Source organism: Procambarus clarkii, chromosome 40 (genome assembly GCF_040958095.1).
Source record: "Procambarus clarkii isolate CNS0578487 chromosome 40, FALCON_Pclarkii_2.0, whole genome shotgun sequence".
NCBI lineage: Eukaryota > Metazoa > Arthropoda > Malacostraca > Decapoda > Cambaridae > Procambarus > Procambarus clarkii.
Window position 1 is genome coordinate 29,833,403 of NC_091189.1, and position 14,478 is coordinate 29,847,880.

The window sequence follows — 14,478 nt, forward strand, 5'->3', positions numbered from 1 at the left end:
GAGTGTGTTGTCCTCTTGTGGGGTATTATTTTCTTTTGCTGCTTGCCTGGTGGGGGGTCTGCTTTAGATTGGTTACACCTATTGTAATTTGGTGGTCTTCCACTAAACCCCCATGAGTGTACACGCCCTGGGGGTTCAGCTTTAGCAGTTTCTTCAGTAGTTTTGGGTGCCAGTTAGCAGTACTCTGCCTGGCCTTTCCTTCACCCAGATCACCCAGACCGATGATCATGATGTGCAGGTGCAGGCAACTTCTGCGTTGCATGCTCAATTTAGGTTGCTGCAACGCACTAGATTGGTTGCTATCCCGGATGCCCCAAGACTGCCCCGTTTTGGTTATAGGTACCCTGAACTTGAGGGTGTTAGTCACCCCGACTTTGGTTCTGTCCACACCCCCCCATGTCCTTGCCCTTCTGTTGTGCGTCCTGGTCCTCACTCCTTGCTTCTGGTTTTGAAGCTTCTGAGGGCTTCGAAGTTGAGGCAGGATTTAGTTGGTGTTAAGACTTGTGCAGTTTCGGGGGAGTCCCCTTCCAGTGTGGTGATGGAGGCATTCGAGCCTAGTCCTCAGGCCGGAGCTTCTGGGTCTGACCACTGGACCCCCCTTTGTTCCTGCATTTTTGGCTGCTCCTGCCTTTTCTTTAGAGCTGGGGGTTTGGAGGATGACTCGGCTCCGGGTCCTCATGGGGAGGTTCCTGGGGCGGAGGAGGGGTTAGCTTGGGGGCCTTGGGCCCTGTTGGACCCAGCTTGGGTTTTTGTACCCTCGGAGCAGAGCTTGGTGTTACAGGGAGCGGGGTTCTCTTTTTCCCCTCCTCATACGGGTTGGATTTGGTGTCTACCCCTCCCCTTGTTCGGTTCCGTGATCAAGAGGGTTCTTCGGTCCCGTCTTTCCGGAGGTTTTCGGCCTCCTGCATCCCGCCCCATGTGGTGCAGAAAGCCATTGCAGCTTTCCTCCTACATGACCTGGATTATGCCTTCGTAAGGAATCCTACTTTTTTTCGTGTATGGAGCTTCCTGTCCCTACCACTGTCACGGAAACTCATACGAAAGATTACATGGATAGTGAAATCTGGATTCCAAATCATAATTTATATAGATGTGATAGATAAACTAGGTCAAATGGAGGAGAAGGTCTGTATATTAAAGAGGACCTTGTATGAACAGAGCTACTAAACTCAACTAATGAGGTGGTAGTGGTACTTGGAATTAAGGTAGAAAAAATAAACCTAATTATTATTCTAATATATAAACTACCAGATACTATGGATGAGGAATTCACAGAGCAGATGCACAAAATAGAAAACATCCTTGATAATCTAGCAAACCCAGCTCCAGATATTATCTTCCTTGGAGATTTCAATTTACCAAGTCTAAGATGGAGAATGGCAAACACAAATATTATAGCAAGGAATGACCTGGGAAATAACCAACCACAGGTCAGAGAGCTTTTGAGATTCTATTACAAATTCTTGCTCAATCAACAGATCACAGAACCAACTAGGAACGAAACACACTAAACTTGTTATTCACAAACAATGATGAACTAATCAGAGACATTACAATCTCAGATACTATTTACTGTACTCAGACCATAAGCTCATTGAAGTGCGAACTAGCATAAATAACGGTAGTAGGTCTAAGAGACCCAACAAGCGAGAAGTAGTATTCAATCAATTCAATTTCAACAATAAGAGAATCGACTGGGGAAAAAGTAAATGTAGACCTTGCAAACATTCAATGGGAGACAGTCTTAAGCGACAAAACTCCCACACAGGGAATAACTCAACTGACAGCTGAAGCATACAAGGTATGCTTGATGCACATGCCTGTGAGGAGGGTCAGAAAGAGGACTACTCTAGAAAGAGAATGCAGACGACTGTACAGAAGAAGGAATAAAATAACGGAAATGCTTAGGCAGACACGACTATCACAAGAAAGGAAAATAAACCTAAATAAGCAGATCGAAGAAATAGAACAAACATTGAAGCAATCATACGAGCCTGAGGAAATGGAATTGGAACAGAAAGTTATACAAGAGATAAAGAAAAATCCACTTTTTTCACATAAAATCAAAATCAAAAACCTCGACCAGTATTGGACCATTAATTACACCTGAAGGTATGTACACAGAGGACAACAAAGAAATTAGTGAAATTCTAAGAAGCCAGTACAGTGGTACCTCGCATAACGAATTTAATCCGTTCCATGTTCGTCATGCGAAACGGACGTCATACAAAACGAGTGTCTCCCATGTAACCAGTGTGATGCACTGTGTTTATTGTGAAATTTCCCTAGTGTGCATGACATCAAATGTTCCCCAAAATATAATTTTTCTTTGTAAAATGATAAATTACCGTCCCTGAACATGTCTATGTAAAGATAATTACCAAATTCCACTTACTTTGGCTGTGAGGGCGTGGACAAGGTGCGCTGTGACGTCATCAGGGGCTGGTCGCCTGTGTGTGAAGCTCCCAGACACGGTCGCGCAGGCCATTCAAGCACCGCGTGTTGCCACAAATATATTTTCAAATATTTTTCCTATGCATTTCCAATGCGGTTTTATTTGTTTCTTTTATCGTATATGATGCATATTTGTGACCTTTACAATATGTATACAGTAGAATGTTCATAATTTTCCATGAAACTGTGATACATGTGTCAGTAATGTGTCCACAATAAATGTTTATTGTCACAATATTACGTGGTAAAAATTCACTAATATTACAATATGTACAGTTTCACATACTATTTACACAGTAACACACTGTATTACACACTCAGTACTTTGGAGGTGCATAATAGTCAACGAAGTAGTCCATGGTACACAGCGCGACTTTGCTCTCCTTGCCCCAGCTACAGATAGATTTTTGTTTCCTGTTTCATCGTTCTGTGTGCTTGCAAATAATGCACTCGCGTGCACCCTTGGCTTTAGTACTTGTAGGTGGTATGTAGCCAAGCTTGTAAAGCATAAAGTAGTATTGAAACGATTATAGGAAAAGCTCAATTTGTAAGGTAGTCTTGAAAAGATCGCTTTGTAAGGTCCCACACAGGAAGAGATTCAGCTAGCCTCAAAGAGTGTCCATCAGTCAGGAAGAGATTCAGCTAGCCTCAAAGAGTGTCCATCAGTCAGGAAAAGATTTAGGTATTCTTAAAAATATCAATGAACACCACCACCATGGAAGCCGCTAACACTGTTCATCTATGCTACTTGTATCAGATGCATCATCACTGAACGCAGAAAACGATTCATCTATGTATCATCTATATACATTAGAGATGGCAAGGGTGGGGCTCAGAGCTACACCTGGATACGCTCGCTGTATCATCCTCATAGGTGCTGTATCACAGGCATCCGACCGTTGTGTTAAGCCCTTATTGCGCCTAGCTTCACCAATGTTATGACCCTTATGTTCTTCAAACAATAGGGTCTGAATTGCACTGACTGAGTACAGTCTTTCAACACCGTGTGGGACAGGTGTTTGAGAGCCAGAGGCACGTGTGCTACAAATGGTTGCTCACGCACTACTAACCCAGCCAGCAGCCCTTGTCTTTCATATTCGTTATAGCAAAAGGTTCGTTCAGTGTTTGTTGGGTAGGCTGCTCCATTATGACAATCTTTCTTTGTTTCAAATGTGTTCCATTTGTTTTGTATTTATCACTTACGTCTCAATAATGGAGCAGCCTACCCGACAAACACTGAACGAACCTTTATGACATTTGTCCATTTTCCAAATTGTTTCAACAGTTCTTTTATTTTTTTTTTTTTTTTTTTTTTTTTTTAAGAAACATGGAGCAGTCGACCTGTAGACCACCGAACGAACCTTTTTGACATTTGTACTGGTTTTCAAAATTCTTCATTTTTTTTATTATTTACATTTTTTGTATGTAAGAAACATGGAGCAGCCTACCTGCCGACCACCGAACGAACCTTTTGCTATAAGACAAATGAAAAATAAATATTGAACACATTTGAAGAAAGGAAAATGTCATAATGGTTTATTCAGTGTATGTAAGGTAGGCTTCTCCATTATTGAGACATAAATGACAAATAAAAAACAAATGGAACACATTTGAAACAAAGAAAGATTGTTATAATGGAGCAGCCTACCTGCCGAACACCGAACGAACTTTTTTGACATTTGTTGTACAGTATATCAGATATTTCAATTCTTTTTTCCTACAAAAACGTCAATGCTTTCCAACATCTCAGCAGTCACCCTTTTATATCCCAGCATCATTAGCATCTTTAAACAAGAACAACATAATTTATGTGCATCGTCGGAGGCGTCTAAGAATGTGCAAGCAGCAGCGCGACCCCACCATGTGGTGTTGACGTTACTCAAACCAGCGTTCGTCATACGGGACGATTTGACGCCGATCGGGCCGTTCGTTACCCAAAATATTCGTCTTTTGGGGCAATCGTTATGCGAGGTACCACTGTATTAGGCTATGTTTAGCACACCAATAAACATGAAAGTTGATGACCCAGACAGCTTCTTTATGAATGACATTCAAGCTGCAAATAATATAACAGATATTAACATAAACTTGGAAGACTTTGAAAGAGAAATTGACATTATGCCCATGCACTCAGCTCCTGGGCCTGACTCATGGAATTCAATATTAATAAAGAAATGTAAAGTATCAGTAGTGTGAGCACTCAGTGTAATATAGAGAAAGAGCCTGGATACAGGGGAGATACCAGCTGCACTCAAATCTGCAGATATAGCTCCGTTGCACAAGGGTGGTAGTAAAGCCTTGGCAAAAAATTATAGACCAGTTGCACTAACATCACACATAATAAAAGTTTTTGAAAGTGATTAGAAATCAAATTTCTAGTTTTATGTAAAATAATGAGCTACACAACCCAGGACAACATGGATTTAGAGTGGGCAGATCCTGCCTGTCACAGTTACTCAACCACTATGACAAAATCACAGAAGCTCTAGAAGAAAAGCAAAATGCAGATGTTGTATACACAGACTTTGCAAAGGCATTCGACAAATGTGACCATGGAGTGATAGCACACAAAATGAGGTCAATGGGAATAACTGGTAAAGTAGGATGCTGGATACTCAATTTCCTGTCAAACAGAACACAAAGAGTAACAGTCAATCAAATCAAATCGAGTCCAAGTGCAGTTAAAAGCTCTCTACCTCAAGTTACAGCCCTTGTACCACTGCTGTTCCTTATTCTCATATCAGATATAGACAAAAATACAAGTCACAGCTTCGTTTCATCCTTTGCAGATGATTAAAAAATCAGCATGAAAATTACCTCTGTTGGAGACATTGAAAAATTACAAGCAGATATCAACAAAGTTTTCAATTGGGCAGCAGAAAATAACATGATGTTTAACAGTGATAAATGTCAGGTACTCTGGTACAGCAAAAATAAGGATCTGAAACATAATACAGGGTACAAAACACAATCGAATCTGCCTATACATAGTAGAAAAACAGCATGTCAAGGATTTGGGAATAATGATGTCCGACGATCTAACGTTTAGGGAGCATAACCAAGCAAATATTGCGTCAGCCAGAAAAATTATAGGATGGATTACGAGAACGTTCAAATCCAGGGATCCCATCACAATGGTTGTACTCTTCAAGTCACTTGTGTTGCCCCGTCTCGAGTACTGCTCAGTTCTCACTTCCCCCTTCAGAGCAGGAGAGATTGCTGAAATAGAGGGAATACAGAGAACATATATGGCACACACAGACGTGATAAAGCACCTAAATTATTGGGATCGTCTCAAAGCTCTCCAAATGTACTCACTAGAAAGGAGACGAGAGAGATACCAAATAATATACACATGGAAAATACTGGAGGGCCAGGTCCCTAATCTACACAGTAAAATAACAACGTACTGGAGTGAACGATATGGAAGAAAATGCAGAATAGAACCAGTGAAGAGCAGAGGTGTCATAGGCACAATCAGAGAACACTGTATAAACATCAGAGGTCCACGGTTGTTCAACATCCTCTGAGCAACTATAAGAAATGTTGCCGGAACAACCGTGGACATCTTCAAGAGAAAACTAGACTGTTTTCTAAAAGAAGTTCTGGATCAGCTGGGCTGTGGTGGGTATGTGGGCCTGTGGGCCGCTCCAAGCAACAGCCTGGTGGATCAAACTCTCACAAGTCAAGCCTGGCTTCGGGCCGGGCTTGGGGAGAAGAAGAACTCCCAGAACCCCATCAAGCAGGTATCAAGTAGGTACTGGGTTCGTTATGAGGTTCTGGAGTTGTCCTGGCCTGCAGACTGTCCTTTTTTTCTCATTGGAGGCGTGGCATTCGTTCTGTCGGTCCCACGCACTTGAGTGGCGCAAGGCTCATACGGTTGTTCAAGTTTTCCTGGGGGCGAGTTTGAGCACCTCAATGCGTGCTTGTTCACCCCTGCCCTTCCTCAGGATGTCAATGTGGTGCAGCTTCATATGCAGGTCCATTCCCTTTTGGCTGTGTTGGTTGCTGAGGACTTGCGCGCCCATGGCCTGTTGGCTTCGGCCTTGCGATTCTTTTTCCCTTCTCGAGCTGTCCTCGGACTGGCTTGAGAAGGATGTGGAGTTGCTTGGGGCTGCTCATGGGTCTGGTGCATTGGCCTCAGCAGTGCGTGAGTCGTCTGTGCATTTGAAGCTGTTTACGCCAATCCTGCGGGATGTGGTGTCAGTGTTGCTGTTTGCAGAGTCTGCGGTGGTGCAGTATCTGCAGTCAGCTTCGTCTAGTTGTCATCCCATACCGGGGGGGGGGGGAGCATGGAGGGTCTTCCCGGAAGAGTCGTGCCAGGACTCGTGATTCCTCCCGTCATGGTGGGCTAGTGGTGCCAGTTTTGGTGCCGGTACTGCCTCCGGTCCTGTCTTTGTCTGGTCGGCACGGTGATCGCTCTGTGTGAAGGTTGGGTTCCCGTAAGGAGCGTTGACCCTTTCGCGGTTCATCCCATGACCCTTTCGCGGTTCATCCCATTAATGGGGGAGAGGCTTGATCTGTTTGTCCATGACTGGTCCCATGATTCGTGGTCTTTCGGGTCGTTTCACACTGACTGCAGTGGGGTTGAGTGGCCCTTCCTCCTTCAGGGGGTTCGGGGTTGGTGGGGCAGGCCTCTTCTCCCAACCCGTCCTCTTAAAAATAACGTCACTTTTGGCTCGTATGTGCACTCTGGCCAAATTTGGACGTAATTTGAAATGAAATCCACTCACAAAAGTGACGTACTGTTCCGTTTTCTGTTTGAGTCGTCTGGCTTACTCGGCAAGCTTAGAAGAGGAAACTTTTCATTAACGTTTTACATACTGTTTTGAAACTTTATGAGAATTTCCTGCCTACCTAACCTATCAGAGGACCCTTAACTTACTGTTATTGAAAAAAAAATTCCAAATTTCTTTTAATTTTTTTTTTCATTTTCAAATTACGTCCATATTCGGCTATACGGGCAAACGGCCAAAAGCGACGTTCTTTTTAAGAGGACAGGTTGCTTCTCCAGCACTCATTCGGGTCATCTCAGAGTGGGTTTGCTTGGGCATGGTCGAAACGACCTCGTCCCTCAGGTGGGTTTTCCGCCTGTTTCCGGTTTCGAACCGGTACTGCTCGGACCTCCAGTTCATTCTGGACTTGTCCCGTCAATAAATCCCGTCTGGATTTATTGACCCCCCTCCTTTCGGATGACTACTCTGTCCCAGGCTCGTTGTCTGTTGGATCCAGGCGCTTGGATAGTGTCCCCTGTGCACCATCTTGGATGCTTATTGGCACATCCTGATTCATTGTGGGCCCAGGGACTGGCTCGGTTTTGTTGTTGGCATCAGAGTTACCGCTTTTGTTGCTTTCCGTTCAGCTTGAATCTGGCACCTCGCATTTTTACACGCCTTACCCGGGTTGTGGTGGCCTATCTGCATCTTTTAGGTGTTCGGGTTCTGACCAACCTTGACGACTGGCTGGTGTGGGCTCCCAGCCGGTCTGCATGTCTGCTCACCAGGGATTTTCTTTCCCAGCTCGCCGGGTTCGGGTTCCTGGTGAACTGGAGAAGTCCCATCTTGTTCCCTCTCAGGTTCTGTCTTGGCTGGGTCATGTGTGGGACACTCAGATCGCTTCCTTGTCTCTCCCTCCAGAGGCTCTGCTTCGGCTGTGGTCCCACCTTCGCCTGTTTCTGGGGACTTCCGGGTCACAAGACGGTTGCTCGAGGGTTTGTGCGAGAGCCTGAACTTTGCCATGATGGTCTACCCGCTGGGTCGGGTTTGGTTTCGTCGTCTGTTCTGATGTCTCGGGGATGTCCCTTTTGCCTCTCTCACGATAGTTGGGTTCAGCCTCCAGGGGCCTTGCGCCAGTTGCTGCGTCGCTGGTTTCCTATTTGGGGTTTTCGGGGTTCAGTGCCTTGGCACCTTGCTCAATGTGTTCAAGGATGCGTTGTTTCTTGGCTGGGCTCTTCTCCTCAAGTCTTCATGTCTGGGCTTTCTGACTCGGGTTTATCACCACTTGTATGGTGCACAGATGGCTTTGTTGATGGTGTCCCACCTGCGTGTTTCGTCTCAGCAGCAGTATGCAGTTTCTTGGCACTCCTTCCATTATTTCCTGTCAGCGTAAGTGTTCTTAGGTCTCGGATAGGGTTGTCTTGTCCTTCCTTTCGTGGTACTTCCACGACTATCATCTTATGCCGAATACAGTACTGTCTCCTTGTATCATGCAGCATTGGCGGAGCCACTGCATCTTGCATTCGGTGTTGATGATACTTCTGCTCCATTCCACAAGCTGTCTTGTGCATTGTTTCACCTCCGGCCTGCTTCATGTGCTGCCTGAATCGTCCTGGTTGTTGGACCAGTTGCTCTCTTTTCTCTCTTCTCCTAGGTTTATAGTGGACCCTTTGGTTCAGGATTGTTTTTCAAAGGCTCTTTTTTTTTTTTCCTGTTGGCATTGGTCTCTGGAGGGTCGGGTCGGGGAGCTTCATGCTCTCCTCTGGTGCAGGGGTTTCTACTCTTTTGGTCCTGGTGGCAGGTTTGTTCGCTTGCAGCTGTCTCCTTCTTTTCTGGGGAAGAATGAGTCTGCTGCTTTCCGGAGGGGTCCTTGGGTTGTTGATGCTTGGTTGGTTAGGCCGGAGGTGCATCATGTGTCGTCTCCGGCTGCGGCTCTCAACCATTATTTGCGCGCCATGGCTTTGGTGACCGGAAACGTGCTTTAGGTTGACCCGGTTTCCCTTCTTCCCTGTTCCAGGGTGCGGGTCTCTCAGGTCGTCGGCAGGGTTATTCGGCAGCCTGCAGTCTATCCTCGTGCCCATGACCTTTGTAATGTTGTTTTTTGGCTGCCATCTTCGGTAACATGTCTTGGGCTGACATTCTGGCACGGGGTTTTTGCAGGTCGAACAGGGTCCTGGGAGTTTGCTACCTTGTTAATGTTCTGGGAGCCCAGTTGGGCCTGTGTCACATTGGGTCGGCGGTTACAGCCAGTTGTCTCAACTTCGAGTTAAGGGGCAAGAGCCGACCACCTCTTGGGTAAGTCCCTATTGTTTGTTTGTTTTCTTTGGGTAAGTAGCTCCAGGGAGCCGCAGGGGCTCCCCCAGAAAACCAGCGTTGAATGTAATGAAACGCCATTTTCTGGGTGAGACCCGGAGGCTTCCCGGCAACCCTCCCTCCCACCGGTCGGCGTTTTTTCGTGTTTTGACATTGTCTCAGAACTGAGGGGGTGGATAGTCAGCGTGAGGGTGTGGGGCCTTCCCCTTCTCCCTTCCTTTGGGTAGAGGGAGGTGCACAGACAGCTGCGCGGCAATGCGGTGACATCATGCTAGTTGTTAGTTTTGACTTGTGGAGTTCTATCCACTAGATCGGCTTTCGGTAGCAATATTTTAACCCGAATAGGGGTTTGTTTTGGGGCGCTTACCTTTCTGGGTGCCTGACCCAGTCAAGGGCAGACATAGAATTCTTACAACTACACAGGGTTTCTATAGGCTATTGCTCCTCGTGCCTCTCTGAGGAGGGCCAGGTTCTGGCTCATGGTCCCCTGTAGGCCTAGAACTCTATGCACATTGCCTGATGCCAAAGTCTAATACAGTATATCCATATCAACCTGGATAGCTCCGGGAAGTCTCCGGGTCTCGCCTAGAATGGCGTTTCATTACATTCAACCCTTTTTTTTTTTTTTTTTAATTTTTGGAAATAATTCATGGTGCACCAGGCTATCGTTTCAAAATGTATCACATGCCACTCAAATGGTTACATTGTCCTACCCGGTACGCAGCATTGGAAGTAATTATATTATACCCACTACGCTTTGACAGTCCAGAGGTACTTGGCATATACAGTATTTACTGTTGGAACACTTTTAAGTACTGTACTAGTATAATAAAATCACTGTGCTTATTGATTGCTTCATCAGGTAAAATAATATAAGCATATTATGTACTGTACTATGAAACTAAATTTCTTCTAAATATAGCAGAACATGTATCCAGTGAATAAATAATTCTCAGATCTAGTAAACAGACAACTGGCAGTCTATAGTTTACCTGTAGATAAGACTGTTATAGTTTGTAAGCAAACTCATGAATTGCTGTACTGTACTTGGTATTGTGAATTATTTTTTATTTTTTTTAAGGTACTGTACAATATATCACTAAGAATGGAAGGGTAGAAATAGTCATTTCTGCCCCTGCATTTTTTAATGCAGGTAAAGAAGTGATCTGTGCTGATTTTAAAGCGTAACTCTTAACATTTTGTCCCCAGAACATGATATGCCGGGAGATCAATCACAGCCAGATCCCCAATCACTGCTGGATGCACAAAGTGATCCAGCCTGCCCTGGACTTGAATCTGAGGCCTCTCGCTTGCAAGGCGAGTGTGCTCTGTTTGCATTTGCTTATGTTTTTCTGTATACTGTAACTAGTATTCTTTGGCCTAAAACTGATGTGGGAGGCATTTGTTTATCTAACCTTTTTGTTATGTTTTTACATAAACAAGTCAAACATTAAATGATTTATTATGCTTAATATATTGTGCTTTCATGTATGTCACCTGAACACAGCATTTTGATTATTTAAAGTATTCTTTACATGGAGTTGCACTGAGGATGTGTTTTTTTTAACCCCATGCTGAAATAACCCCCTACTGATGACCTCTTGGAAAATTTCAGTTTGATAATTCCACCTATATACTTTAGTTGTGCCCTAAATTTTAGTTTCACTGAAGTAAACATGACTAAATGAATATCCCATTAACTCTCAGCAATGTGAATCCCCCCCTTCCCCCAATGAATCTCTCAGCAACATGAATACCTCATTGAATATTGGCAATGTGATTCCTCATTGAATCTCTCGGCATCATAAATACACCCCGTTGAATCTCGGCAACATGAATACCCCACCGAATCTCTCAGCAACATGAATACCCCATTGAATATCTCGGCAACATGAATACCCCACTGAATCTCAGCAACATGACTGCTTCATTGAATACAGTATCTCAGCAACATTAACGCTTCAATACAGTATATCTCTTGGAATCATAAATAACCCCATTGAATCTGTCACTAACATGAATTCCCCATTGAATCTCTCAGCAACATGAAAGCCTCATTAAATCTCACCAACATTGAATACCTCAGTGATATGAATACCCTATTGAATCTCTCGGTAACATGAACACCCCATTGAATGTCTTGTCAACATATTTATACCATTCAATCTCATGACAACATGAATATGTCTTATATCATTTCCTTTAATAAAAAACCTAATATAATTTGCAGAGCAATAATTGGCTTTCCTTGTGTTTCTGATCATCGCTTGCAAGGGTTGTTTGTCAGCGAGTTGGTCCCTCTGGGAGGCTTGAGGTAGGCTGGCTACTGTTGCTCTTCCGTAATTTCTTTGCCAAAGTTCTTTGCAAAGATCATTGGCTCAGTAGGGAACACAGCCCACTATTTCTATTTGCCACTCTCCAAAAGATAAAACTTTTTGCTTAACCTGAAGCATGTTAACCTAAGCCACTCACACAGCCTATTGAGGATGATGCATAGAAATGTCAGTATGATGGAGATTTAGTTTTTACTAATACTGTACCGCACATTTTTAGCAGATTGGTCGAATCCATAACAAAATTGACATACAGAATTATACGAACGAATGGCTTAAGGAAACAAGGTGTAAAAAGAGTTTTGTGAGTGATACAAGTTCTTGGTGGACTATATGGGCTCTGGCTTTAGGAGCATTAGAGGGATAGGCTCAGAAAGCAATGTTTCTTTGCATGTCATAACTGATATTTTTGTTTGTCGGCACCTCAGATTTTGATTCTCTAGATTATCAGATATATCTGAATGCCTAATCCATTATATTTGACACTAACCAGATCATAACGCATCTGTTATGATACAATAGGATTTGATTTGCTATTGAACTGGGTTTCATTCAAGGGAAATACAGTACTACAACAGTGTTTCTGCATATCACTCTACCTCATGTTTGTGTGTCAGTCAGCTTTTGTTTTGTAATAAGTAAATAGCCAACTGCTCCTCTTTACTAAACCAGTTCTGAAATTCCCACATTACAACCATTGCTACTAATGCATTACCCATATTTCAACTGTTTATTGAGGAGGCGTCCAAGAGAAAATGACTGATAAGAGGAAATGTGTGGATGGTGCACCTTTACCCATCTTTCATCAGCCTTTATCACCACAACCTTCATTAATTAAACCTCTATACCATTTAAAAGGTATCAAATCAGACAAGCAGGGACAGCTCTGTTATTCTAGTTCAATAAAAAGCAGTGTTTATTGAATTATATACTTCACAAAAATGTCAGTTTAGATTAATTAAAGGTTAATGGGGTCTGGGAATATATTCATAATCATATAGCAGTGTGCCTATAGGAAATCTGTTTTTTTGTTGTGAATGGTTGCCCTTCAGATGCCTTTTTGTAAACCAATAATTTCCATTTATAAATTGTGAACTGCTTACTCTGCATTTACACTACTATATGCTATTTATTAGAGTTGAGCTTGAATGTTTGAAATGTTTCCATCTTGATTATTCTCACTGCCATTTAGTGATGGGAATAAAATTGTTCAGTTCAGGTTACTCTTTTGCAATGGCTCCTGATCTATGGTTAACTTAATAAACTTATTTATTTTATTATAACCTAATTTAACTCGGCCTTTACGTAATATAAAAACAATAATAATTTGTACTTATGCAATATATATTTTAGAAGATGTTAGTGATTTATTAGTAGGTATTTGTTATACTGTATATTCTATAAAGCCACTAGTAGGCAAAGCATTTTAGGAATAACTTAAATGTTTTATTTTATTTTATTTGTATAAAATATTTATACATTTATGTACAGGTAAATTTATTGTATTTATTTGGTTAATACTTAACACTTTGGTGTTTTGGGCGCACGAGTGCCACACTACCCCAGGTGGATTTGGGCATTTCACGGGAGTGCACGGTAATTCTGAAAAGTGTATACTCTTTTCAACTTTGTCACCTCAATTCTCGTCCTAAGATATTAAATTTGGTATCAATGTGTTCGCAATAGAATTATTTAGAGGTGTAAATGCATATAAACTCCAAAAGCCTGGCTTACCACCCGCAGCAAACAGAGAACGTGAGAACGAGTTACCCGGGAGCGTGCAAGAGCAATAAAATATGTACACTCTTTTCACTTTGGTTACCTCAATTCTGGTCCTAGGTCTTTTATTTTGGTATCAATGTGTTCGCAAGAGAATTCCCAGCAGGGGTATATACATATAACGTCAAAAACTGTAGCATGCTCCACCCGTCGACATGATGAAAGCAGGCCGCGGTTACCCAGAAGAGAGCTCCAGGCCTTCCATTAGAGAGCGCGGTAATACTGAGAAGTGTATTCTCTTTTCAACTTTGTCACCTCAATTCTCTTCATAGGTTTTTCATTTTAGTATCAATGTGCTCGCAATAGAATTCTCTAGAGGCGTAAATGCATCTAAACTCCAAAAGCCCGGCGTACCGCCTACAGCAAACAGAGAAAGTGACAGCGCGTTACCCCCATGAGGGCTAATCAAGAGCAATAAAATAGTATACTCCTTTCAACTTTGTTACCTCAATTCTGATTCATTTTGGTATCAATGTGTTCACAATTAAATTCTCTACAGGAGTATATGCATATAATGCCCCGCTAGCAAGATGAAAGTGGGCCAAGGTTACCAGAAAGAGAGCACTGCGCCACAGGGCGCCACCCCCAAGGCTACTCTCTTTACATTAGAGAGTGCAGTAATACTGAAAAAGTGTATACTCTTTTCTACTTTGTCATCTCAATTCTCGTCCTAGGGTTTTCAAGTTGATATCAATGCGTTCGCAATAGAATTCTCTACAGAACTAAATGCATATAAAGCCCAAAAGCCCGGCGAGAAAGTGAGAGCTTGTTACCCAGGAACGCGCAAGAGCAATAAAATGTGTACACTCTCTTCACTTTGGACATTTCAATTCTCGACCTAGGTCTTTCATTTTGGCATCGTTGTGTTTGCAATAGAATTCCCT

General features: G+C 43.0%; 1 protein-coding gene across 2 annotated transcripts in view; it reads left to right on the forward strand.

Moving 5' to 3' along the window:
• The window catches only part of LOC123757996 (partner of Y14 and mago), a 102,232-nt gene that overhangs the window by 22,644 nt on the left and 65,110 nt on the right, over positions 1 to 14,478 (forward strand). Inside the window, exon 2 of one of the 2 annotated variants that reach the window (XM_045742099.2) lies at positions 10,692 to 10,799. The exons of the other annotated variant lie outside the window; for it this stretch is intronic. Within the exon in view, the coding sequence (XP_045598055.1) occupies positions 10,692 to 10,799 (108 nt within the window). The remainder of the gene's footprint in view (positions 1 to 10,691; positions 10,800 to 14,478) is intronic. 2 annotated transcript variants of the gene reach the window in all.